A 26,234-nucleotide genomic window follows, 5' to 3' on the forward strand; every position below is an offset into this window, starting at 1 on the left:
GATGGTCCTAGCGCTCCAGAGAAGCCAGTGGGCAGCAGCATGCTGAAGGACACCTGGCCCTGTCTCAGGGTGATCTGGGCCCATGTCTGTGTGGGGCAGGTGAGCCTGGGGAGGGTAGGACGTTGCTCCTGGAGGCATTGGGCGCAGTGGGGTGTGAGAAACCACCAGCAGCATGTGGCAGGGGCACGGCAGCATGTGCCGTGCCGAGAGCTGTCTGTGGGGATCCTGAGGGTGTCTGGAGAAGGTGCCAAGGCTTGAGCACTGAGGCACCCAGCGTGATTTTGGCCGGTCTGCACCCATGGCTGTGGCCCCTCCTGGACAGGAGGGTGGCTTGTGTGTGCAGGCATTGGCTTGGGGACTAAATTAGCACTGCACTTCAGGGGGAGCTGGTGGCAAGAGAGACACCTCCCTGACGTGCCTGCCTGGCCTCCCCAGGAGGAGGAGGAGGAGGAGACAGAGGAGAAGACAACAGAGCAGGGAGAAGGTGGGCTCCCAGCCTGGTCTGTGGGGCGAGCTCATGAGGGCAATGGCATGTTATAGGAGCCACTTCCCTAGTTCAAACGGAATCCATTGTACAGCGTTAGTAAAAAGCCTTAGGCTGCAAGCGGTGAACTTTCACCTAGATATTGATGAACTTTTACACTGAATTCTGACTTAGTTACATGAGGGAAGGCCCCAAAACAGGTGTAAATTAGAGACAAGACAGTCACATCCATCAGCAGAAGCTGCCGCGAGGAAAGAAAAAGAACAGCCCCACTGCAGAGAGTGAGAGGATCCAGTGAGGAACAAGGAGACCCCAGACCCAAATACTACCATTGGACCGAACCGTCTGGCGAGGGGAGGGGAACTTAGACTGTGAGGGTTTTACTGCCCAGAGATTCTTTTGTTCGGGGTCCCTCTCCGGAAGCTCCCAAGCTCGAGCTATTCTTCACCGCTGTGCCACCTAATAAAATCATCTGGCATATGTCATGTTGGGGGTTCTGCTTCAGGAAACCTTGGGTCGAGCCTGAGGGAAGAGGAAGCGCCCGCGAGTGAGTGTGTGTGTGCGAGGAGTCGAAAGGGGCACCCGTCAGCTCACTGGAGTCACCCGCTGCGAAGGGACTCCGGTCCCAGCAGTGAAAGCCTCGGGTGGTGTGTGCGCGACTCCTCGATCGGTGTGTGAACGCTCGGGCAGCGGCTTCTCCCTTAACAGGCAGAGGGGGTGGCATCTCTTCTGGAGTGTACAGTGCTCTTGTCACTGGAGAAAATTAATCCCTCTTCGTGGTGACCAGAACTCTCCTCGGTGGTGAGATGTGCAATAGAGGTCCTCTGCCCTCTGCAAAGGAGCCCAAATAACACCTGGCCAGGTCCCTCCCAGGAGCTACCAACCCATGTGAGTCCCATCTGGGGGATACAGAGAGGCACAAGGGCAGATGGGAACTCAAATCAGGGACTCAGAGGAAGGGACACCGTTGTCTGGGCCCCTCTTGGCAGAGCCTCAGCCCCAGGGCCCTGGCGTGAAGGCACCTGCTGGAGCGAGGGTGGTTATTTCTGCCTGGGGCACGGGAGACGATTCAGGATGCTGGGGAAGAGCATTTGGAGTTTGCACAGGACTTACTACGGGATGTTTAAGAGAGGAAGCAGAGGTGAGGAGGGGGGTGGATCTGGGAGATTCAAGAACAAGTGCAGGAAAATAGCGGGACAAGGGGACAGAAAGGGCGGGTTACACGTGACCTGTTTGCTGGTCAGTGCGCCCATCTGGCCATGCCCTGCAGTGGGAGATCAGCGCAGGCTGACTTACTGCCTTACTGAACTCCAGCTCTACCGCTGTGCTGGGCTGCTCGTATCCCCTGTGTGTGAGCGGGGCTGAGGGCAGCAGCTGGAGTCAGACCGCAGCTCGGAGGGGTGCGCGTCTGAGCCCGCCTGCTGGAGGCATCCACGCTGTATAGGTGCGTCTACACTGTGTCTATGCATATGTACATATATATATGTGTTCCCCAAGGAGGGGAACAGGATGAGGAGGTTGGTGCCACCTGTGAGTCTGTCAGTGCTGATCTGTGTGACCAGCCATGCGTGTACGTGTGTGTGTTGCACACGTGTGTGTGTACCTGGCGGGAATGGATGCTCAGCCTCAGTGCTGGCTGGACTGGGGTGGATGGACCTCGCCTCCACCAGCTGCTGGATCCAGCCCGGTTCCCTGACACCTGCCTTCTCCTCCTGGGCTAGTGAGGCCTTCACCCATGCCCGAAGGATGGAGGAGATGGAGCTGTGCTTGGGACTGGGAGCTCCTCCGGGCGGGCTGAGCTGGCTGACCTGATGCAGAGCAACACCAGCGTGATGGACACCTGCTGTGTGTTCCCTTTCTGGTCACAAATGCCAACTTCCTAAAGCAGTAATCACCATTCCTCTGGCATCGAGTCCTTCCCAGCACAGGCTCTCTCCTGACTGTGTTACTCATGTCATGTCCCTGCTGAACTGCCAAACGGGCAACGAATCTGAATCCACAACTCCAGGCTGGGCAAAGCCCTCCTGCTTACACCCCAGCATAGCAGCAGGCAGGACAGAGCCAGAGCCAGATGCTCAGGGCACCCCTTGAAACGCGGCCAAGGTCATGCGCCATGCAAAATTCCCCTTCACCCTCGCTGCTGAGGCAGCTGGCCAGGTTCCCGCTCCCGCTCCTCCCAAGGGGTCCCTGTCCCTCTTGCTCAGAGTCGTGTCTGCTCCCAGGAGCCACCAGCCCATGCGAATGCCATCCACACAAGCCTGGGGGAGCACAGAGGCACCAGGGCAGGTGGGAACCCAATTTAGGGACTTGGAAGAAGGGCCACCCTGTCCGGGCCCCTCCCGGCAGAGCCCCGGACCCAGGGCCTTGGCGTGAAGGCACCTGCTGGAGGGGCGGTATTTCTGCCTGGGGCCATGGAACGCGTTTTGGGATGCAGGGGATTGCACAGGACTTGTCAAGGGATGTTTACGAGAGGAGGTGAGGGCGGGGAAAGGGGTGGGTCCGGGCGATTCGGGGAAGAACAAGCGCGGGAATAGAAGCGGCTCCCGGAGGCACAGGCGGACCCGGGGCTGCTGTGCCCGGCGGGGCTGAGCGGGGCAATGGCGGCTGCGCTCCGTGCGCAGCGGGAAGCCGCCACCCGCCGCCCCGCCCGCTCCGGTGGGTGCCCGCCCGCCGGTGCCCGCCGCGGCCGCCAGGGGGCGCCGCGCCCCAGCGAGTCGGGCTGCGCGCGGCGCCGCGTCCCCGGGGCGGCCCCTCCCCCGCCCCGCAGCCGCGGAGCCGCCGCCGCCCTCTCGGGGAGCCGCGGAGATGGGCGCAGCAGAACCGGCCCCCGGCAGCGCTTCGCCGGCGCAGCGGGCGGTGTTTGGTCCCCGGAGCTCTGCCAGCAGCAACGCCCGGCCCCTGCGCTCAGGAAGGAGCTGCGGCGGGAGGGTGAGAGTCCTGCCCGCCGCAGCTCTGGGGTGCTCCCGTGAGGCGGGGACACCGTCACAGCCCCAGCGCCAAGCCCTGGGTGTTGGGATGGAGCCCGGGGGGGGGGCGGGCTGTCAGGGCCTCCGTAGGCGCAGGGAAGCACTGCTAAAACTCACCAAGACCAGGTTTATCCGTGGAGGAAGAGGTGCAGCACCATGAGGGGAGCCCTGCTGTGTCCACGAACCCTGGGCACTTTGTCCTGCAGCCGTGTCCCTGCCAGGTGCATCGGGAGCCCCGGGCTAAGCCTGTGTCTGATGGGCTCCCAGGAAGCATCTGAGCATCTCCAGCACGGGCATGCGGCATCTCACAGCTGGCTGGTGCTACTTCATTTCATACCCCACAGGACTTCGCTAGGCAAACGGCATCTTGTCGTTTTCTTTCTCTAAGATCAGTCAGGGTCCCATGGATATTTAATCTGCGAATCTTAATTTTCCTATGGAAACATTTAAACCTGGGCAGGGTTGGCTCAGGCCATTTGTTATTGAGATGTAGGTCCGGTTCCAGGGATTATCTGCTCAGTGTGTGAACCTGGAGGACCAGGGGGAAGAGGTCTCTTTCAAGACACTGAGTTTTGGTGGCTGTATGTTTCCTGGGTAAGAGGAGTGGGATTTTGCTGGGACATTTCTGCTTGACTCCCACCTGGCTGGTTTAGGATGCTGAAGGCCGGTGGCTCTGGAGCTTCTTCCTGGTATAGGAGCGCTGGGAGGAGGAGACCCGAGCTGCACGCCAGGTGCACCCCAGCACTGGGCACCCCAAGGGTGCTGGACATGTCCAGGGCTTACGGAGCTGCAGCCAGTGGTCCTGACAGCAGCAGTGTGGGCTGTTTGGGCCCCGCTGGCACCTCGCTGCTCCCTGCGAGTGGGGGCTCAGCCTCCCCCAGGGTGGACCCCCTCACCCCCCCGCCCATGCCTGTCCCCGGGCTGGGGCTCAGTGCGAGCCCCTCCTGCCGGTGTCCCCAAACTGTGGTGTCTGCCGGGGGAACACCCAGGTGTGACCCTGCAGTCGGGGCTGCCCTGCTGTGTGTCCCCCAGGAGACCCCCTGATGTGATGTCCCGCAGGTGTTGCCCCCCGGTGAGGGACCCTAGCTGAGCTCCGAGTGTGCGCCCCAGGTGTGACCCCCCCCGCGTGTGACATCCTCTGCTGTGACTCCCTCCCCCGGGACCCTTCCAGGTGTGCCCCCTCCGCTAGAACACCCCATGTGCTCCCCCACTTTGAGTCACCGCAGCTGCGTCCTCCCCAGCTGTGCCCCCTCTTGGGTGTCCGCTCCCGCAGTGCCCTCCCCCCCGGCGCCCCCCGGGCCGGCCCCGCTCCGACCGGCTGCGCGCATGTGCCGCGCGCGCCCCTCCCCCGCGCGGCGGCCGGACTCAGCGGCGGCGGCAGCGGCGGCGGCCGGGCAGGATGAAGGACCGGACCGGGGAGCTGCGCGCCGTGAGTGGGGGGCGCCGGCCGCGGGGGGCTGCGGGGGGCAGTGCCTCTGCCCCCGCTCGGGGACCGCCCGGCGCCGCCTCGCTCGGGCTGGGGGCCGCCGTGCCCCGAGCGGCGGCGCCGAGGAGAGAGGGCTGGGCCGGGGGGGCCGGGGCCGAGCCTCCCCGGACCTCGCAGGGATGTGGGGGCAGGAGCGGGGTCCCCCGGGCCGCACCCCGCCCCCGGCCCCCGCGGGCCGTTCCGCTTCCCCCCGGCGCCGGGCGGTGCGAGCCGTGGGCGCTGCCCTGGTGACCCCGCTCCCGCGGCACCGGGTGAGCGGCTGCGCGGGGGCCGAGCCGGCCGAACGGCACCCCAGCCTCAAAAAGAGGAGAAAAACCAAATGCAAAAATGTTTATTTTTATCCGCAACAGGGGGCAGCGCCCGGCGGGGATCCCGCGGGCAGACGGGCCCGGCCCGCGCCGTGCCGGTGCCCGCCCGGTGCCGCCCCGCGCTGCCCCCGTTTTGCTGCTTCCTCTTCCTGGCTCTGCCGATGCCCCCGACCCAGCAAGAGCCGCCCCGCCGGCGGGTCGCGGGCCACTGCCGTCGGCCGCGGGGCGCCCGGTGCCGTGACCCGGGGTCCTGCCGAGGCCGTGGGGGTGCGCGGGGCGTCGGGCACTGTCTGCGGCTGCAGCCTGTCCCAGGGGAGCGCCCGGGCCCGGGGGCACCCGCACCCGGCACCCACAGCCCCTCGGAGACCCCCCGCGGGTGGGGGGGGCCTTGAGTGGGGGAGCACAGGCAGCCGATTCCACGCATGCGGCGGCGGAGCCCCTCGCTGCCCCTTCGCTGCCTGTCCCCGTGCCTGGCAGGGGCTGCGGCCGGGCCCCGGGCCACCCCCGGTCACACTGGGGCGGGGGTGCTGCCACCTGCGGCGTGGGGCCGAGCTTTGCAGCATGCGGGGGGCGGCGGGAATGCCCGGGGGAGCCTGAAATCCCAGGGTGCTGCTCCGAGCATCCAGCCTCGCGCCGTCACGCCGCCGCTTGCTTTGCTGCTTTTTGTTGTTTGTTTGTGGTGTTTTTGTGGTTTTTTTTTTTTTTTTTTTTTTTAATTACTTCACGATTGGGTCTGCCGAGCCGCCCGGAGGCGAGCGGGGGTTCGGCCGTGCCGTCTGCGCTCTGCCCGGGCGGGGGCCAGGCCTGGAGCAAGGGGCAGCGGGGTCGGCTGTGGGTCCCCGGGCTGGCTGGTCCCCCCAGGGACCCCGCCGGGAGCGTTCCAGCCGGGGCTCGGCTCGGTCCGGGAAGCGCCAGGAGGACGAAGTTAGTGTGACGCCAGGAAGGGGACGGGGGGGCGGCTGTCGATGCTGGAGCAGGACGAGGCCATGTAAAGAGCAGCTGCACCCCCTGCCCAGCCGGAGCGCCTGGAAAGCACCCAAACGGGGGGCTCTTTCTCCACGGGCAGCGCAGGCTGTGAAATAGGATTGGAAAATAGGCTTTTTAATAACAGTAGTAAAAAACAGCCTAGTGAATGTCCTTTTGGCAGTCAGTGCTGGCTGAGAAGAGATGCTGTAGAGTATTTTGAAATCTCTCCATTCCTTTAAATATGTCTTAAAAATAAGAAGCATTTTCTCCTCACTCCTGCTGATGACCTAATGCTGAAGGGTGCAGCATCATCAGCAGGGCTCCCTGCTGCACCGGGGGGCTCCTGGGGATGGAAGTCCGGTTTGGAACATCTGGATGTCCCAGAGCTGAGTGGATGCCCACGTCGGGGCAGAGCCTGGCAGGGCTGTGGGGAGCAGGGCAGAGTGTGTGGGAAACATGGATTTACAGCCTTGGTGGTGGCGGTCACCTGGGAGGAGCGAGATGCTGCAGTGGATGGAGTATAGGGAGTGTTTGGGCTTGTTTTTTCTGTGCTGCCATTGCCAGTCCTTAATAGCCTGGGCCAGTTTCTTCCTGTTTTAATACAGTGTCTAAATTCTGCCAGAGATGATAAAAAAGAAGAATTAAAAAAAAAAGCTGGTATTATTGGAGCTGAGGAGGGGATGCAGGGCTTTCACTGCTGTGCAGAACAAGAGCTTCATGTCTTAATGGAATTTTTTTTTTAAATAGTACTTGAAATACAAAATGCTAATCCCATGTCTTTGCTGAACCTTGGCTCTCCAGTTGTGCTCAAATACACTCGACCTTATCTCGTGCCCTGGGGGTGGTGGTTCCCCCAGGCCTGCTCTGAACCAGGGACAGGAAATTTAGTTTATGGCTGAAAACTGTCCTCTTGCTGTGGAGGAGGAGCAGCTGAGGACTGGCGGTGAAGGGTGCCCAGAATGAGACCAGCAGAGCTTTGCTCTCAGCTGCTTGTGGGTAGGTGCCATGGCTCTGGCCACAGGTGGTATTTCCTGCCCATCCGGAGAGGGGCTGGAGCTGGTCCCCTTCCCCCAAACCCTCAAAAGCAGCCACTCCTGCTGCTGCTGTCCTTCTGCAGTGTTGGTGACAAAGCATGGATGGGACAAAAATTTTCCAAAAAATAGTTTATTTTGCTTTTGGGACAGTCTCTAAGCAGCTTCTCCCTGTGCTCCAGGCACCTAAAATATTTTTATTTAGGCTCTACTTGTGTCCTCCAAAGCTTGAGGAGAGCTGGTGCTGAGGGTGCTGCATTATAAAGAACCGTCAGCTGCTGCAGATGGAGGAAGATCCTGAAGCTCTGCTCAGTGTGCGAGGGCTCTGCTGTCCTGGCTCAGCAGGGCGTTGTGGCCGGGGTGCCGCAGCGCCGGGATGAGATGGTGCTTGTGTGCAGGACTGCGAGGGTTCCACGCTGCTCTGTCCTGCCTGGGAGCTGACAGCTCAGTTTGGGTGAGACGACGGGATTTGCCGGGTGTGAGACAGGTCCAAATGGTAAAATAATTATGAATCATGTTTTGAGAGCGAGTGGGAGGAGGTGAGAGAGATGTGCAAGTGTCATGGGATCACAGAATGGTTTGGGCTGGCTTTGTGGGCTGCAAGGACTCATTGATGTCCCATTTGTCACCCACCAGTGTCCCCCAGTTCTTCCCTGCAGGGCTGTTCACCCTCTTCCCCCCCCCCCCCCCAGTCTTGGGGGGTTGCCCCAACCCAGCTGCAGGACCTTGCTCTTGGCCTGGTTGATCTTCATGAGGTTCACATGGACCCACTCCTCCAGCCTGTCCAGGTCCCTCTGGATGCCACCCCTCCCTCCAGCGTATCGACTGCACCACTCAGCTCGGTGGCACCTGCAAACCTGCTGAGGGTGCACTCGATCCCACTGTCTGTGTCGTTGATGAAGATGCTGAGCAGGCTGTGGAAGTGTCATTTGGCAGTTCCTGGTCCCAGAGTGCCCCGCACTGCAAGACTCGGTTCCCTGCACTTGCTCCCTGCTGCTGAAGCAGAGAGATGATGCCAAGGTGCTGCAGGCTGCTGTGAGATGCCTGCCTGCGCCAGGAGAAGGGCTTTTGAGGGGATGGGGGGGCTGGAGGTGCACGGGAGGTCAGTGGCTAGGTAGACCTGGATGGGGTTCAGGTCAGGATTGCTGTTGTTGGAGGAATTCCACGTGCTTGGTGTTACCAGCCATTAAGAAACATGTGGCTGTGTGATTTCAGGAGGGTGGGACTCTGCTGTCAACATTTCATACAGCCAATTAACAGAATTTCCAATAGTTACCAATTTCTGGTGACACTTGCAGTTGCTGGACTCACATTGGGCTTGGAAGGACCATTTATCGGTTGACCGATCCTTTCCCCATTCCCTACCAGACAATGCTTGCCTGATGTTTTATCTTGGAATTACATGATGGAAGTGTTCCTTGAGATGCTATGATGGATGCTGCCCAAATCATGGGTTCGGGCACTGTGGGGAGAGGTTTGGCAAGGCCACCGTGCTTGCAGGATGGTGTCCAGGCCTGTCAGGTTTTAGTGCTGGCAGAAGCTCCCCCAGTGTGAGAAGGACCTTCTCTGGAGTGGTGACAGGAGAAGGACAGTTTGGACCTGGAGGTCTGCCTTTGGCCCCCATCACAGACCTTGTGTGGTGGGACCACTCATCTGTCTAAGACTGGGTGGTTGCAGAGGTGTTTGTAGGACTGAAGCTGCAACGGTTGCTTGCAGTAAAGCAAGTGTACAAAGTGGTGGTCACATTTCTGGTGACCTTCCCATTGGGTCTAAAGGCTTGCCTTGCTCCAATGAGTGTTAGTGGAGAATAATCCCTCTGGGGTTTGAAGAGTTGCTCTTTATTTCATGTCTAGCTTTTGCTTCTCATCGTACTTCATTTTTGAGTAGGGAGCTGTTTCCCAACACATGCCAATGCGAGAGGCTTTGCCAGCTTGCAGAAATGGTCAAAATGGTTTTGCAGGGCCCTTTCCTCCTGTGCCCGTTGCTCCTTTCTGGCAGCCGTTCTCAGGTGCCTTTCTTCAGCAATGTCTGTGCGATTGTGCCGATCGTCCTAAAACTCCCCGCTCCTACCTGCCTGCCACATCCCTGTTTTGAGCTCTTCCTCCTCCCTGTGGGAGTTGTGGGGAGGTGTGCGTTAAAAATAAAAGCAGAGAGACAGTGAGGTCAGCTCCAGGTCCATCTCCGTGGATCCTCGCTCTTCCCTCCTGCGGCAGCTGAAATCTGCAGCGCGGCCCCTCAGGACTTGCAGCCAGACCTTGCTCCATCCCCTCTTGTTAATAATCCCATGCTGCTGCCACTGATGATTTCTCTCTCAGGGGCACAAATGCGAAGTCGACCAAAGCCGCTGTTTGCAGCAGGAGTCGGGTCTCATCGATCTTATGGGCAGCGGATCTTTTCCACAGCCACCCCCTGATGCAAAAGTCCTTGCTGACCCTTTTGCTCATTTAAATGCTTATTTGCTTATTTAAATGCTCTCTTCCTTTCCTTTTTTAACCCTCTTGGTTGCCTGGTATGCTTTCGAGCTCTTCTATTCAACCAAAAGGGTCACGTAAATAATTCAGCTTTGCCTCTTCCCTCACCCGTCGGGGAGCCAGGGCTGTCACGTGCCGCGCGACAGCCGGCGGCTCTGTGTTGCATGTCCGCAGCCCGCACAGCCGCCTGCTCCAGCTGTAGTTGGCGGGTGGACAGTGATGCTGAAAAGCTGCTTTTCTAGGGGCTGGAAGGAGCAAAGCTGCTGGGGAAGGCCGTGCACCATGGCTGCCCTTAGACCACACCTTGCCCAACCGGCTCCCCGCCATGAGGGTGCGTCTCCAGCGCAGGGAAGGTGCTTTGCCTGCTCCCTCGTGGTCCTGGAGAGCGGGAGGGCGTGAGGCTCGGGTGAGCCCTTGCTCCCTGCGGTCTGCAGGGCCTGTCAGCCGGTGTGGCAGAAGGTAACGGAGGTTATGTAGAGCAAGCCTGCAACGCCTCCCTTGCATGCTCTCCGTCGGAGATTTCATCTGCTCCCCAGCAGCTGTGGGGTCCCGGCATCCCAGTGCTGCAGGGATGGTGCTGGCAGCAGTAGGCATGCACCCAAGTAGGGCAAGCTAAGGAAAACCTAAAACTGGGAAGACCCCTTGCTTGCAAATCCCGGTCTCTAGGTCAGCTCTGGACGGTGTTTCGTGTCCCCACCCCGGGAGGAGACTGGGGTCTGTACCCCACGGAGGTGTGGGGCAGTGGATGGGGGATTTGGAGGACAAGCGGGCTCAGCCCCTGCCGGCACAAGCCTTGGAGGGGGATGCTGAGACCTGGGGTCCCTTGGTGTCTGCTGGAGAGCTCAAGGTCCAGTGTGGTGGGGGCTTGGAGGTCCCACTGCAGTCAGCCTGAATGCAGAAGTGCTCTTTGCCTCCTGAAACCTGGTGCCACACTGAGCACCGAAGAGTAATGAGGCGTTGTGTTCGCAAGCCGCGTATGCTGGCGGCGCACCGGACGTCTAAAAGGGCTCAAGCCAGAGGGGCTGAGACTAGTTCCCATTGTTTTAATTGCAAGTGTCTTTGTGCGAGCTGCTCAGAAGCTATACAAATGTTTGTTTTGCTATGTATCTCCCCATTAACAAGATTTCTCAGGAAATATGCAAAATTATCACTACAGGCAGAACATGTACAGTAAGGCTCATTAAGCTAAGTACTGTGATAAACTGCTACTTCCAGAAAATTATGTATATTAGCAAAAAAGAGGAGAGTGAGCCCAAGTGGAAGATCCGGGAAGACAGAGTGTGCCAGGAACATCCTGGCTCCGGGCGACTGGAGGGTGACCTGAGCAAACCCGTGCAGGGAATGGCTGAACGTCCTTGGACCTCAGCGTCTGCAGGATTATCCTTAGAGGAGATGTAAGGGGAGAGGAAGGTTAGCAGAGAAGGACGGCTTGAAAAACTGAGCGATGTTGTGTCAGGATCAGACCAGGCATAAAGCCAAACAAGACCATCTTTATTTAGAAAAAATATAAAAGGAGGCAGCTCTGGAATCACAATTTTGCTGACCTGGAAGGAAGGGGGAGAGGGCAGGGATGATGTGCCACAGGCTGCCTGCATCTCTGCCTTTGGTGGCCAGCGGCAGGGCTGGAGTCTGAAATGTGGGCGCTGCCTTGCCCCCCAAATGGGGGAGCAGAGGACAGGCTGTGGCATGTGGTGTGTTGTGGACTCACAGAATGGTTTGAGTTGGAAGGGACCTTCAAAGATCATCCAGTCCAACCCCCCTGCAGTGGGCTGGGACATTTGCCACTAGATCAGGTTGATCAAAGCCTCGTCCAGCCTGACCTTGAACACTTCCCAGGATGGAGCATCCACAGCTTCTCTGGGCAACCTGTGCCAGCATCTCAACCACCCCCGTTGTAAAACATTTCTTCTCAATGTCCAACCTAACCCCACCCTTGTTCAGTTTAAAACTGTTGCCCCTTGTCCTGTCGCTGCAGACCCTGGTCAAAAGTCTCTCTCCCTCTTTCCTATGAGCCCCCTTTAAGTGCTGAGTGGCCGCAGTGAGGTCTCCCCAGAGCCGTCTCTTCCCCAGGCTGCACAGCCCCAACTCCCTCAGCCTTTCTCCACAGCAGAGGTGTCCCAGCCCTCAGACCATTTTGGTGGCCTCCTCTGGACCCGCTCTACCAGGTCCGTGTCTGTCTTGTGCCGGGGACCCCAGAGCTGGACGCAGTGCTCCAAGGGGGTCTCAGGAGAGTGGAGCAGAGGGGGAGCATCCCCTCCCTCGCCCTGCTGGCCACGCTGCTGGTGATGCAGCCTGTATGTCTTTTATGTGGGCGTGGGATGCGGTGATATCTAGGAGGTCATGGTGTGAACCTGGAGCCATCTTGCTGCCATTCCTGCAGAAGGCTGTAAGCATGGTACTTCTCTACTGCACTTCTCCATTACCTTCTCCACACTACTTTTGTTTGAAAGCTGGCAGCTCACATCAGGAAGAAAATTTCTTCAAGACCTCAGATCTGCAGAACTGATGGGGAAGAGCATCACCCTGTGCGAGCAGCTCAGGCTGACTGGCTTAACCAAGCATCCTTGGATGTGGGCTGTGATAAGAAAACCACCATGAATCCACTTTAAGTTTGGTGCTCATCTTTTCTTTCAGGTGCATACTCGTGTGGTCTAGTTTGAGTTTTGTAAATAGATGTTTTATTTGCTTTTCTTTAACCTGCCTTGAATGCAAGGAGATACTAAGTACTCAGGTCCCACATGAGAGATGTCCTTAAGCAGCTTTCAACTTTCTTCAGTGTGATACTCCGAGTATTTCCGGTGGAGGTGCAGGAGATACAGCCACTCTCCTCTGGCAGGAGGGACTCTGCCTTTGTCATCTTTCACAGGAGCCGTCGAAGTAGTGAGTGGAGCCCAGGATGTGTGCTGACTGCTGGCCAAAAACTGTGCTTGGAGGCATCCAGAGGAGAATGGGAAATCCTTCTGCTGCAGCAGCCATGGAGAGGTCAGGCTAAGGAAAAAACTTGCCCTCAGTTGTCAAGGGTACCGGTGCTGCCCATGGGGAGAGGTTGTCTAGGTCTCTTTGAGGTTGAGGTCAATGCTGTACGTGCACGGCTGTGTTCGAGACCTTGCAAACTCCCTGGCCCTTTTCACAACCGTGTCAAGACCTGCTGCAGAGAAGCTTGCTTGTCCCTGCTGCCATTGGACAGTCGTTGCAGGACCACAGTCATTGAATCGTTGAATGGTTTGCTTTGGAAAGGACCTTCAAAGATCATCTAGTCCAACCCCATTACCATGGGCAGGGACATGTTCTGCTAGATCAGGTCCTGACTGGGTTGTAAAATTCTAAATCTCCTGCCCCATATTAGTTTTGTTAATTTGTTCTTAGGCCAGTGTTCTCCCGCCTCTGGAGAAGGTTCCTCTTCTCTGCTGCTTGCTCTTTTGGTGTGCACCAGCACCTCAGTGTTCGCTGCCAGGCGTGGGGGACAAACCTGGGCTGCGTCGTGTCAAAATCTGCTGCAAGATGGGACTGAGCTTTCTGTTAATAGTGTGGTATTTCAGTTTCTAGTGGATATTTACAGACCTGTTTTTTTTTCATGGGAACTAACTAAAAAACCTCAAAATTAAAAAAAATCTTCTGCTCACATTGTCCTGTGGGTTTTCAGAAGCTCACTGCCAGCTGTGGCCACTTCCCATGGTGCAATACTTTTGCTGCATCCCCATCAAAGATGTCTGCTTTGGATTTTCTGGTATTAAGTTTTCCTTTTTATCTGCCATTCCTTTCAGATCTTCCATCAAGTCATGTCAGACTTTGGGTTTGTGGTGTACGAGACGACTGTTCGTTTTGATTTTCCAGTAGATATTTCAGATTTGCCTTCTGGGAGGGTTGATGTCTCACCTGGATGGTGCTAAGTTTCCTTTACAGGGTCTATGCAAGAGCACCAAAGAAATGTCATTCCCATGTTTAAGCATTTGTGACCATTTGAGCTACTTGGTCTAGTGGAAGATGTCCCTGCCCATGGTAAGGGGGGTTGGGCTGGATGATCTTTGAAGGTCCCTTCCAACCCAGCACATTCCATGAGTGTCTGTTTGTAGGCATTGCAGTCTGATTTGAAGGATAACCATTTTATGGACTGTTGATCGTCTTCTGGTGACACGGGCCGTGGGAGCTGTGGTACCACCTGCATCACCTCCTCTGCCTTGAGGCTTTCCTTGTCTTTTCACCAGCAACTTCTGGGTACTGACCTCGCAGTCACTGGTGGGAATCACCAGGGCTTGGTGTCAATTGTAGGGCACTTGGTAGGCACCAAGCATGGTGATGATCCTGGCAGAAACCTCTCCGAGTGCTGACCCTGGCAAATATGCAGTGTGGTGGAGAAGAGAGACGAGTGCCATGGCTGCAGGCACTGCTGCTGCCTGTGTCAAGCTCTGGTCTGCACAGAAGCTGTGAAAAGGATGGTGTCACTGTCAGAAGGACATTAAGAAATTAATTTCAGATGAATTAAGCCTGTCTGCTGTTTTTCATCCAAATTCTTTTTTAGCCATGATTGCAAATTTGTAATTGACTGTAAAGTATCAGTGCCTTTACAGTAGCTCGTAGTACTGTCCATGTCCTAGAGCTACAAGAGGAGGTCGATAAGCTTAGCTCCTTGCCCTGTGCAGGACTGGTGGTACCTCTCTCACTTCTGACGTGCCTGCTTCTAAAACTGAGCTTAAGAGTTGACCAGAAATGTAATTCTGCAGCAATGAAAGCCAACACCTAAGGTCAAAACTCTTGGAAATCTCCCTTGCACTGCTAGTGTTGGAAAGTGGAAACGCCTACTGACTCACGCAGATGTTGCTGAATGCCAAAGTCATTTGTGCCTTGAACTTTTATTCATCAAAAAGTTGTTAGTGGGAAGTATGGACTGGTTTTGATGAATATTGGAATTGGACATAGTTGAGGTGAGGCCTGGGTGCTATAAAATACCTTGTTTATTATACTGCATAGCTGTACTATATATATAGTCTGCAAAAAGACTGAGGCTGTAGGTAACAAGCCATGGTCTCAGGTCGTTCAGCTCTCCAGGGCTCTCTCCCAGGTGCAGACCCTCCGGCTGTCCTCGTGCTCAGCCTTGACACCACCTCCCTGAAAGCCCTCCAGAGCAGTGCTTCTGCCTTGGGACTCCTGACGAAAGGCTTGCTTTGGCTGCTGCGAAACACTAAAGCAAACCGTGAGGTGTGAAGGGTCAATGCAGCCTCCCAGCGTGGTGGTAGTTTGGTGGGTAGGAGACACGAGGGTGCTTTGGACCTTGTTCACGTGCAGCTTCAGCAGCAGAGCCGCAGTGAGAGTGAACGGCTGTTCTGCTGCTGAGCATCGCAGAGCTGGACTGGGATGTTTCCAGGGATCTGGGCATCTGTACGCTTTAATACGTGTCCTGTAGGCTTTTTAAGATGGCTGAGAAGAGATCTCTGTGCAGCTCGCTGCTGTGTTATTCTGACCTCGTCCTTCCCCGCGACGTGCGCAGCCGCATGCTGGAGCTGTGGGGAGCGAGCCGCCGCAGGAGCTCTTGGGTGCCAGCAGCAATGCCCTGGGCTCGTGGACTTGGCCACGGGGAACAAGGTGACTGCTGTGGGACCCACGTGTGCAGCTCCGTGCAGGGACGTGGTCCTGGCCCACCGCTACTCGGAGAGCATCCCCCTGCTGAGCAGCCTTGTGTCAGGGCACTTTGGTTTTGGTACAGAAAGGGCCTTCATTTTGCAAAGAAGGTCAAGCCCAGATGACTGAAATTTCTTAGGCTGGGCAGATCAGTGCGGAGATGTCCAATAAATTAAAAAAACCACAGCAGATTCAGCCTGGAAGCGAAGCCAGTGAGCAGTATGCTGCATCTCTTAGGGACGAGGCCTTTTTCTACTTAACTTAATGGTCCCTAAAAGGGGGGTAGCAGCTGTTGTGGCTTTTTCGTTTCATTGTGTTTTTCTGAAGCTTGCCTTATCTCAGGTGGGGACGGGAGGCAGCGTGTGGCCTTGGACCCCGCAGCCCCGTGCGGCGGCTGGAGGCAGGGTTAGGGCTCGCTGTTCGGGCGTGCGGACGTTCCCTACGAAGGGGTCGGCTCGCCCGGTGGTGAGTGCTGGTGGCAGGGCTTGGCAGGGGGATGAGCCGGGGGGTCAGCGCGGTCCCCTGGGATGCAGAGGTGCCCAGGGGTGGCCGACCCCATTGTTCCTCTGCCCTGGTGTGGCTCTGCTGCCTGTACCGGCTCCGCAGATGCATCTGGACATGGTCAAATTCATCTGCAACGCTAACAGAAGAGGGCAGGAGCTGAAGCCTGCGCGTAGCTGCTGCTGAGATAATAAAGACCGTGTTACGCCCTGCTGCAGCTCACCCTGCCTGCCGCCTCTTGCTTTTCGGAGGAGAGTGGTCTTAGACTCTTTTCGGTTGGTTTGTGCTCCTCTGCCATCTTCTGGAAAGTGCTTGCGGAGGGAACAGGGCCAGCTTGAACCAGGGGGATGTAATCTGCTTGATAATGAATTTATTATCAGTGTGCTTGTTGCAAAACCCACAGAGCCAGGAAGCTCTGGGGCTCTGGACCGTCTTCCCATCCACTGTTCTGCTTTGCTGGGGAGGGTATTGCAGCTCTGCTCTGCCCTGCCTCCTCTTGGGCTGTTGGTCCTTGTGGAGGGGCACGTTTAACCCTGCGAGGCCCCAAAAGACGCTGGAGGAGCTCTGGTGACCTGCCCTCCCCATCCCACTCCCTGCGCTCAGCAGCACCAGAGGCACCAGGGAGGCAGCGTCTCCCAGAGCCGTCCCCACTGCCGCCGCGCTGCCCGCCGCGCTGCCCGCCACTTGGCCTCCCTGCAAAAGATGGGTTATCTTCACCTACCCTGTGCGGGGGCAAAACCCCACAGACCCTTGGTCCCCGGTGATGCCTGAAAGTGCCCAAGGCAGGAGCGGATGTCGAGAGAGGTTGATCAAACCCTTCCTGCTCTTCTGCTCCAGACGTGCCGGTGGCAGAGCACCCGCTCCCCGTGCCGGTGACGCAGGCAGCCATCAGCACTGCCATGCGGTACCTATATGCATGAAGTGGGCAATGCCAGTGACTCGCCAAGGCTGCGGGGCAGGGGAGCTGCTTGCTGGCTGGTTGTGTTGATTAACTTGGGCTTGTTGCCCGCTGTAAGCTGTTTTTAGAGCGAGCCTCACCTAAGGCACTTAGACTGTGGCTCTGTTTCCTCTGTCCCCACAAGGAGTCTTGGGGCAGCCTTTGCTGCCTGAGGCTGGAGCACATCAGGCGTGCCCGGCGGATGCGGAGATGGATGAATGGCCGTTTCAGCAGCTGAGAAGCACTGGTTCGATGGCGTGCCTGCCTGTCACTGGCAAGCAAGCCTGAGCTTTTGAAGGCTGTGAATTGTTTGCTGCTTCTATTGAGCAGCACCAACAGGCAGCTTTGACCTAGACCGGAGCTTTTTGTGTGGCTTTGAAAACCTGGGATGCATGAAGCCAAGACGTTGTCAGCTGGGTGGACACTTTAGGTTTCCTTAGGAAAGGTACTATGGTTTTGTTTCTACTTTGGCAGCAGCGTATGGGAAGACACCTCAAGCCTTGGGGTGAGAGTGCCTGCGAGGGCTGGCAGCATGCCTGGACCGAGCCCTGGGGTGGAGGGAGGTGCTGGGAGCAGATGATCCTTCAGTGCCGTGCATCCCAGGAAGCCGTGCCTGCCCAGCGGCATCTCTTCCCTCTCGAGTCCTGGTTAGCCCCACAGCCGATGCCGCTGCTGCCTCCCTCGTGCAGGGGTGTTGGGTTGGGGGTGTTGGGGCCGCGCGATCGGCCTGATGCCGTGTGTCAGAGGCGGCGTGGCACGGAGAGTGTTTCCAGTGACGTGGGTTGGACAGATGGTGCCCTTCTCCAGCCCAGAGTGACACGTGCCCTCCCCACCGGCCGGCTCCATCCTTGTAATTTCCTCTTCGCTGGGCTCCCGGACGGGTTTTTATGCCACTCTCCCTGCACGCAGCAGGGCAGCACGACCTTCCCTGCCTGCCCTAAATAACCGTCGCTCTGCCTATGCATCAGCACTCTGCTGTGCCTGGGAGGCGAGCGGTCTTGAAAATAGAAGTGCCTCCAACAGGCTGCATGTGGCTTTGGCAGAAACCCTCTTCCTGGGCGGTGGGTTGCTTTCCTCCAGGATTTCTGGGTCTAATAAATGACAGGGTCCAGCGAGCAGCAGGGATGGGACAAAGCAGCGATGTGGCATCCTGCATGCAATGAGCCAGGACCGTTTCAGAGGTGGGAGGTGCAGGCAAGAGGTGATGGGGAGATGGGCATCTTCACGGCCGCATACTGACCTGCTGCCTTTCCTTGGCTGCCAGCACTGTCTGGCCTGCATGGTCATAGTAAAAGCCTATGTTTAAAATTAACAACTGGGAATGCTTTCCTCGCAGGCCTCAGAAAGGGGCTAAAAATTCCTGCAAATTAAGATCCTGCCAGAATGAAGGCAAAAAAAGCTGGATAGATGCAGGAGAAGTTGTGACGAAGATGCATTTTCCTGTGCAGGGCTGCAGAGGCTCCCTGGTGTTTCCCATCCTGCTCACCCTGGGAGGGGGCTTTCATAGGATCAGAGTGGTTTGAGTTGGAAGGCACCTTCAAAGATCTTCCAGTCCAAACCCCCTGCCGTGGGCTGGGACATCCACTGATCAGGTTGCTCAAAGCCCTGTCCAGCCTGACCTTGAACACTTCCAGGCATGAGGCATCCCCAGCTTCTCTGGGCAACCTGTGCAGTGTCTCACCACCCTCATGGTACAACATTTCTTCTTGTGTCCAGCCTAACCCCACCCTCGCTCAGTTTAAAATGTTTGTCTTGTGCCAGGGACCCCAGAGCTGGACGCAGTGCTCCAGGGGGGTCTCAGGAGAGTGGAGCAGAGGGGGACCATCCCCTCCCTCGCCCTGCTGGCCACGCTGCCGGTGATGCAGCCCAGGAGACACTTGGCTTTCTGGCCTGCGAGGGCACATTGCCGGCTGATGTTCCATTTGTCACCCACCAATATCCCCCAGTCCTTCCTGGCAGGGATGCTCTCAGCCCCCTTTCCTTTGACCCCTTCCTGTGGGTGGCCATTCTGTTGGTGGTGTGCCAGGGTGGCATGGGGCTGCAGCAGGACACGTGTGCTGTGGCAGAGCTGCTCTGCTCGCAGAGCCCCTTGCACCGTCTGCCTGGGCCGTGGTGCCAGCCCCCACCTCCTGCACAGCCCCTGCACTGTGGGATAAACCTCCGGGCAGGACGATGTGCTGGGCTGCATGCCCTGAGACGCAGGGACGAGCCAGTCTGTCCATGGCGGGTGCTGGGGATCGGTCAGGCGGCGGGCTGCTGCCTGAGGAAAAGCTGCGTGGCACAGAGTTGGAGTCAGCAGAGCTGGAAGGAGCACAGAAAAGGAATGCTACAGCAGGAACAGGAGGTCAACTGTAGTAACAGTCCCATTTTCTCTGAGAAATCTCCCCTAAACAGAACCCACCATCCAGCAGCCTAACAGTTGCACTGAGCTAATGAAGAAGACCCCCCACAGCGGAAATCCCACGTGTGAAGACTGCTGGCTGCGGGGCTGTTGGGAATGTCCTTGTCACTGGCACGGAGAGGCTGGGCAGTGCGGTGGAAGGAGGATGCTGGGACCCGGGGGCTCATGTGTCTGGGGTGGCATTTGTTTTGGCAGCTGCATGTTCCATCACTTGCAGTGTGTGCCCCCAGGATCTGTTGGCATTACGCGTTTTTGAGATCCTTGGGGTGGGGTGGGAGGGTGCAGGTGCGAGTTTGTGACCACTCGTGCCCTTTGGGATAACGCTGGCACAAGGCAGGCAGAAACTGTGCCCCATTTGCGTGTGCTAGCAAAATGTCCCTCAGTCTCTGCCGGAGTTACGGAGGTTATTCACTGTCCATCTGAAGGGCTCTGGGTACCACCTCTCTTAATCAAAGGCAGTTGATGCTTAAAATCAAGGACAGCACAAACCAAATGGGGTTTCTAGTGGCATGTAAACTGAAGTGCAAGCACGGATGGTAGCTACATCCACATAGCAAACTTCCATCCATGCAGACATCCTTCCTGGCTTTAGGAGATGATGCTGTTTAACCTCATTGATGGCGAGTGCCCCTGCTCACATGCGCGTGCAGTGCTCCGGAGTGATGGAGCGGGCGTAGGCGTCACTCTGGGTCTGTTTGTGCACCCTGAATGGACCTTTGCTTACAGCCGGTGGCGGCAGTGCCAGTAAAACAGGGCTCGCTCACAGGCTGAACGAATGATACAGTCGGCAGCGGAGCTGGGACTGGAGGGTGACAACTGTTATTTTGCTAAGGTGGGTTTTGAGCGAGGCTGGGGCAGTGATGGCAGGGGACGGAGGGAGGAGAGGGCGTGGGTCCCTCCAGCCTGGCTGCCTGGTGGCATCGGGGACAGGAGGGATGTAACACAGCCCACAGCCAAATCCTACTGCTGGTCCTGGGGCTGCGTGGGTGCTGCTGGATGGGGCCGTGCATCCAGCTCTGTGCTAAGCCTGAGTCGTGCTCTGGCTCTCAGTGCTGGGCTGTGACCGCTGGCAGGGACCTGCCTCTGCTCCCCAGCGCGAGAGCAAACTGACGAGTTTTGAAAGCAAAAAGCTTCAGGGAAGAAGCTGGGTCCTGCATGTTGCAAAGGACATCATTGCCTTCTGCAAGGAGTGTTGCAGAGCTCCCCGCAAGTCCGGACAGGTACAGGCATGCCGCTGACCCCACAGGGAAGAGATCCAAGTCAAAACAGGAGAAAGCTCTAGGTGCTCAGCCACAGGTTGATCTTGCCCAGCTCCATCAAAATCTAAATGCATTGAGCTGTTCCTGGGCTGGCAGCTCCTGCCTGCTGAGCCCTGGCATGAGGGCCCGTCTGTGGCCAAAATGGACAAATACTGAATTTATGGCTTCAGGGAACCTTTCTTCCTTGTGCCCACAGAGTGATGGGTCAGGGTAGGAACGTGCCTGCTTTTCACTGTCAAGGTGAGATTTTAGCTTGAGTTGCAGTAGCTCTTGAATCTCGAGGTCTTTGGATAAGCCGTTTGTGACGTGATTACCAAAGCAGACGGTGCCATGAGCGGTGGCAAGGCTGAAAGATGAGGTCTCATCTGGGTGACTCCACCCAAATCAGTCACACTAGGTTTAAAAGACAATTTTTGGAGGAAGGATATGTATTTCATCTGACTGACTTCAAGGTGAGAGGCATCTCTCTGGATGAGATCTGCAAAGTGCGAAGGGGCCACGGGGTGATGTGTAACCATTTGCAAAAAGTGAGACAATTATGAGATGAGCAGACACAGTCGTCTCTCCTAAATCTCCTCCATTCCACTGGCTCCTTCTCTCTAGTGAAGATGGGGTAAGAAGAAACTTTTCCACCCCATTAATTTTCCATTTCCCTCCATCATGTATCTGCTTTGGATAATAATCTTTTAAATGTCTCCTTATGCAGAGGACTGTAATTTTTCTTTCCCCTGGGAGCTCATGTCCTCTGCCTCACTGGGACAGGAGGTGTTTTCGTCTCTGGTGACAATGACACACATGCTGCTGCAGACAGAGACAACCCCTCATTTGCCTGCTGAGGCCTTACTAGTTCTGTTTTATTTTCTGTTCTCTCCCACCTCTCCTGCACTCTGCAGCATCCCTCGTGCTTTCCCATCGCAGTGTCCCTCGTGTTTTCCCATCACTGCTGTTTGCAGAGCCATTGTGCTCACGCACAGCTGAGGCTAGCTCATAAAGTTCCCCCCTCCAGCTCTCTGTAAATGCATAGCTGTCATTAGTCTTGTTCTGCGCTTGCCACGGGGGGCCATGCAGTGTGGCAGCTGGCTGCTGTGGTGTTTTGCGTCGTGCCTTTATTGCGGGAGCTGGCCGTCCTCTGCCCTCTTGGTGTCCATCGCACTCTGGTGCAGCAGCACCCAGGGCGTCCCACGCCCTGGCTGGCGCTTGCCCCTGCTCCTGGGAGCAAGTGAGCAAAGGAGAAGGGGAAGATGACCCTGAATAGCTCCTGAAATTGAGCCGCAAACTTTGCAGGAAGCACTTGTTGATGCCTCTCTCTGTCGTTGCAGGCGAAGGACAGTGACGACGATGATGAAGTCACCGTCAGTGTGGACCGGGACCGCTTCATGGACGAGTTCTTTGAGCAGGTGAGGGGTTTGTTTCTCCAGTGCAGCTGTAAAGCCAATTCAGAACGTTCTGTCGGCGCTGGAGCAGGCTGCAGGGCCGTGGTACGGGCTCCCGCTGCAGGCTGGGCAGCGGCCAACGTGGAGATGCGGGTCCTGCCCCGGCAGGTGCCGCTCAGCTGACGCTCGGGGTCCTTGGAGGTTACGCTTAGAGCGCTGATTAGCAGCACCCAGGCTTCCATGCTGACCTGGGGCTGTTGTGGGCTTACCTGGCCCTATACATGCTTTGCTGTGCCTCCTCCTCCTCCAGAAACCAGTGGGGCAGCTGGGCCAGGTACCCAGCTGCGGGGAGCGGGTGAGCCCTGCAACCTGCCTGCCTCCAGCTTGCTGCTAAAGCGGACCGGCTCCCAAACCTCTCCTGAGAGCACCTCTGCAGAGTATCAGTTTCTGCATGGGACTGATTTAATTTTGTGCCTCTCATTACTAAACAAGAGGTTGTCTACTGGCATGTGGGTGGGTGGCTGTAAGATCTGCGTGCAGATTTTTAGCACACCCTTAGCATGACATGTGTGTGGGGGGTGTTAAAATCAATCTGTGCAGGCAAGGGAATGGGGAATGAAAAAAGTCTGACGTGCAGATGGAGGAAGATAAGCAAAGTGGTGGTGTCAGTCGAAGGAGAAGACAGAGCTAGAGGGTGGGCAGCCTGGCCCGCAGAGGGCACAAGTAGAGGTTCCCCCTCTCAGTGACACCGGCATGGCTCCTTGTAGTCCAGCAGTGCAGGGAAGATGCCGGCATGGATTTGCTGGCACATGTGGTGTCCCTGGTCTGTGGGGTGAGGGTCAAACTGGGTTTCCCAGCCCCTGGAGCAAAGAGACATGGGGGACTGAGCCTGGACCGACTGTAGCTTGTGCAGCCTCAGCAATGGTCTCCATTCCGGAGGTGCAGAGTCTGGGAATCCATAGATCTGATGCTGATTTAAATAAACCCCAAATGTTTCTCGGTGCATCACAAAGGATACAGGACATAGAGTCTGTATTACATTGCCGTGACAGCAAGACTGGCTGCTGTGATATGGAATCTGATTTCACGGTGGTCCTACAGTTTGAAGATCCAGCTGGAAAATATTTGTCCAGAAGGCCATTTGGTGTGGTTCAGACGTGTCATGATTGCTTTGGGACAGGGTTTAATCATCCTTCCCCTTTCCAAAAGTCCAGGCCTCTCACAGGGGAACTGTCTTCTTGTCCATCTCCACAGGTGGAAGAAATTCGAGGATTCATTGATAAAATTTCAGAGAACGTGGAGGAAGTGAAGAGGAAGCACAGTGCCATCCTTGCTTCGCCCAACCCCGATGAGAGTGAGTGAGCCGTGATCTGCTTGCGTCCCCGTGGGCACATGGCTGCACTGGGCTGGGCTGCTTGTGGGGTGGACAGCCAGACAGAAAGTCCTCTTGCTCTAGGTGGCTGGCAGGAAAAGCCACAAGCTGCCAAGGTGCTGATGGCTGGGATGAGGGAGGGCTGGGACCTGCATGGGAAGGAGATGGAGGGACAGTTGATGGCTTTCTGACCTTGAGAGGTGGTGAGGGTTCAGCGAAGCTGCTGGAGTGGAATTCCTGAAGGATGGGGCAACGTGGAGGCTGTAAAGAGCAAATGGCTGTTTTTGCTGGTTGGCTGTTGTCTTGCCCTGCGCTGCGTGGGGAGGGTACGTGGATGAGGCAGCACTTGCAGAACAGGCTGAATGTTGCCTGCTTGGCCCAGCTCTTTGAGCCCACAGTGTGCACTTGTGATGCTGTCCTCTCTGTCCTGAAGGACATTTTGTGGCTGGCTGGCCAAAGAGTCTGCCCCTTCCAGACCTTACTGGTGTATCGCTGTTTCTATCCCAGTCTTGTGTTCGTGAGGTTTGTTGCCAGGAACAGAAGTTAAGAATTGCAGCACCCAAGAGGTGGCAACATTTGGGAGTCTGTGGGATCTGGCAGAGTTAGAGCTGTGGGTGATGAGTTCCACTGTCCTCAGGTGTGAGCAGTGCTCCCAGGGGAGCTGGAGGTGCTGGCACTGGCAGAGTAACTGGAGTTGTTTGGATCAGCTGGGCTTCCTTAAGTGTAGAGGCTTTCCAGCTTTGGTGTCTGCAGACCCCTCGTCAGGGAGCAGGTGGGACCAACGTGCTGAGATGTGCAAGGGAGAGCAGAGGTGATGGCAGCAGAGCAGAGCTGCTGGGGTGGGGCTGGACCGGGGGCCCGGGACTGGACCCTGGACAGGCTCACTTGCTGAGGGATGTCATCTGAACATCTCTGCTGCCCCAAGCCTGTCCTTCAGTCTTGCTGTGAGCCCGTGTTGGCTCTCCTTCGCCCGCTTCCCTCATGGTGCTGGTGGACCCAGGGCTGATGGTTGCTCCAGGGATGACTGTGTGGGATGTCTCTGAGCTGCTGGCAGCCCTGGTCATTGGCAAAGGTGTCGCTTTCATGGGCCAGTGGGCGACTGCTGAGAGGCTGAACACTGCTTGTGCCCTCCAGGCTGCAGTGGCCTTGGTGCAAAGGTGTGTTTAGGGGGTTGGAAGGCTGAGACCAGGTCTCTGTCTTGCCATCTGCCCTCCTCCCATCTACTTCTCTTCATTTGCCCAGTGCAATTCCACGTCTGCTTGTATCCAACTGTGAATTGTTTCTAGAGGTCCCAGGAGGTTGTCTGTACACACATTTTCTTGTGTTCAGCCCTACTTCAAATCAATAGATATTGCTAATTGCTTGGAAGAACCTGGTCCTTCCTAAATTATCTCATTCTCCCCTCTCCGAGCAGCTGCTCCTCAGCTAAAATTCACTTGGCCAAGCTTGGAAGTGAGGGGTTTTCGCAAGGGAAATCATGTGTCTCAGACTGTTGCTTAGTCATCCTCTAGGCTCTATTGGTCTGCGTTTGCACTGTAAGATTTTGCATTGTTTCTTTTGGGTGTTTTCAGGGAAGAACTGTCATTGCTTTGCTTCTGGCTGCTGGGCTCATACAGCATGCATCGGCATGGTGTCTGTTTGGGGCTGAGCCAGAGCTCGGGCTGCAAAGGGCAATTGTGGTCTAAAAGATACTAATCTCTTTAAAAGTCTGAGATCTCAGTGACCAAGATATGGTGACATTGACGTGTCCAGAAGCATCCAGGATGTTGAGAGTGCTTCTGGTTTTGTTTTACAGTGTTACCTTTCCTTGGTATTGTAGAAAATGCAGTTTATAATGCCAAAAGCTGCTTGGGCAATGAAAGAAGAGCCCACACCTTGTTTAGAAATTAGTGTTTTGTGGTATTGTGGTGTGTCCAGGAGGTGCGGTGGGGCTGATAAAGTGCTCACTGGGTGATAGACTCACAGAGTGGTTTAGGTTGGAAGGGACCTTCAAAGATCATCCAGTCCAACTCCCCTGCAGTGGGCTGGGACATCTCCCACTAGATCAAGTTGATCAAAGCCTCGTCCAGCCTGACCTTGAACACTTCCCAGGATGGAGCATCCACAGCTTCTCTGGGCATGTGCCAGTGTCTCACCACCCTCATGGTACAACATTTCTTCTTCATGTCCAGCCTAACCCCACCCTTGTTCAGTTTAAAACTGTTGCCCCTTGTCCTGTCGCTGCAGACCTTGGTCAAAAGTCTCTCTCCCTCTTTCCTATGAGCCCCCTTTAAGTGCTGAGTGGCCGCAGTGAGGTCTCCCCAGAGCCGTCTCTTCCCCAGGCTGCACAACCCCAACTCTCTCAGCCTTTCTCCACAGCAGAGGTGTCCCAGCCTTTGGACCATTTGGTGGCCTCCTCTGGACCTGCTCTACCAGGTCCGTGTCTGTCTTGTGCCGGGGACCCCAGAGCTGGACGCAGTGCTCCAGGGGATCTCAGGAGAGTGGAGCAGAGGGAGAGCATCCCCTCCCCCGACCTGCTGGCCTCGCTGCTGGTGATGCAGCCCAGGAGACTCTTGGCTTTCTGGGCTGCAAGCACACATTGCTGGCTGATGTCCCATTTGTCACCCACCAGTATCCTCAAGTCCTTCTCTGCAGGGCTGCTCTCCATCCGTCCATCCATCCATCCATCCATCCATTGCCCGGCCTGTGCTGGTCCTAGGGATTGCCACTACCCAGGTGCAAGACCTTGCACTTACTTGGCGTGGTTGAACTTCATGAGGTTCACACGGTCCCACTCTTCACAGATGCATCACCACAAATCAGCAAGAGCTGCTCCACTATGACTGACCCTTCCTAGATTGGTGGATGCTGGGTGTTGCCTCAGACCAGCCTCCAGCTCCCCCGGACTGCTGTGTGGTGTGGTGTCTGCTGAACTGTGTTCCCAGGCCAGCACCTGTGTGCCAGCATCACTCTGTGTTGCTGGGGGTGAGGTGTTAGAAACCGTCCTCGGCGTCCTCAGGACAGGAGACGTCCTTGGACATAGCTGCAGGGGTCTAAGGAGATGATCTGTAGAGACATTTATCT

General features: G+C 56.7%; 1 protein-coding gene across 1 annotated transcript in view; it reads left to right on the forward strand.

Moving 5' to 3' along the window:
- Positions 1–4,849: 4,849 nt before the first annotated feature.
- The window catches only part of STX1A (syntaxin 1A), a gene marked incomplete at both ends in the record, with an annotated part of 90,252 nt that continues 68,867 nt past the window's right edge, over positions 4,850–26,234 (forward strand). Inside the window, 3 exons of the mRNA XM_082008382.1 lie at positions 4,850–4,879; positions 21,746–21,823; positions 23,054–23,153. Of these exons, the coding sequence (XP_081864508.1) occupies positions 4,850–4,879; positions 21,746–21,823; positions 23,054–23,153 (208 nt within the window). The remainder of the gene's footprint in view (positions 4,880–21,745; positions 21,824–23,053; positions 23,154–26,234) is intronic.

The sequence above is a fragment of the Phaethon aethereus genome (genome assembly GCF_964289735.1).
Source record: "Phaethon aethereus genome assembly, chromosome: 19".
Classification (NCBI taxonomy): Eukaryota; Metazoa; Chordata; class Aves; order Phaethontiformes; family Phaethontidae; genus Phaethon; species Phaethon aethereus.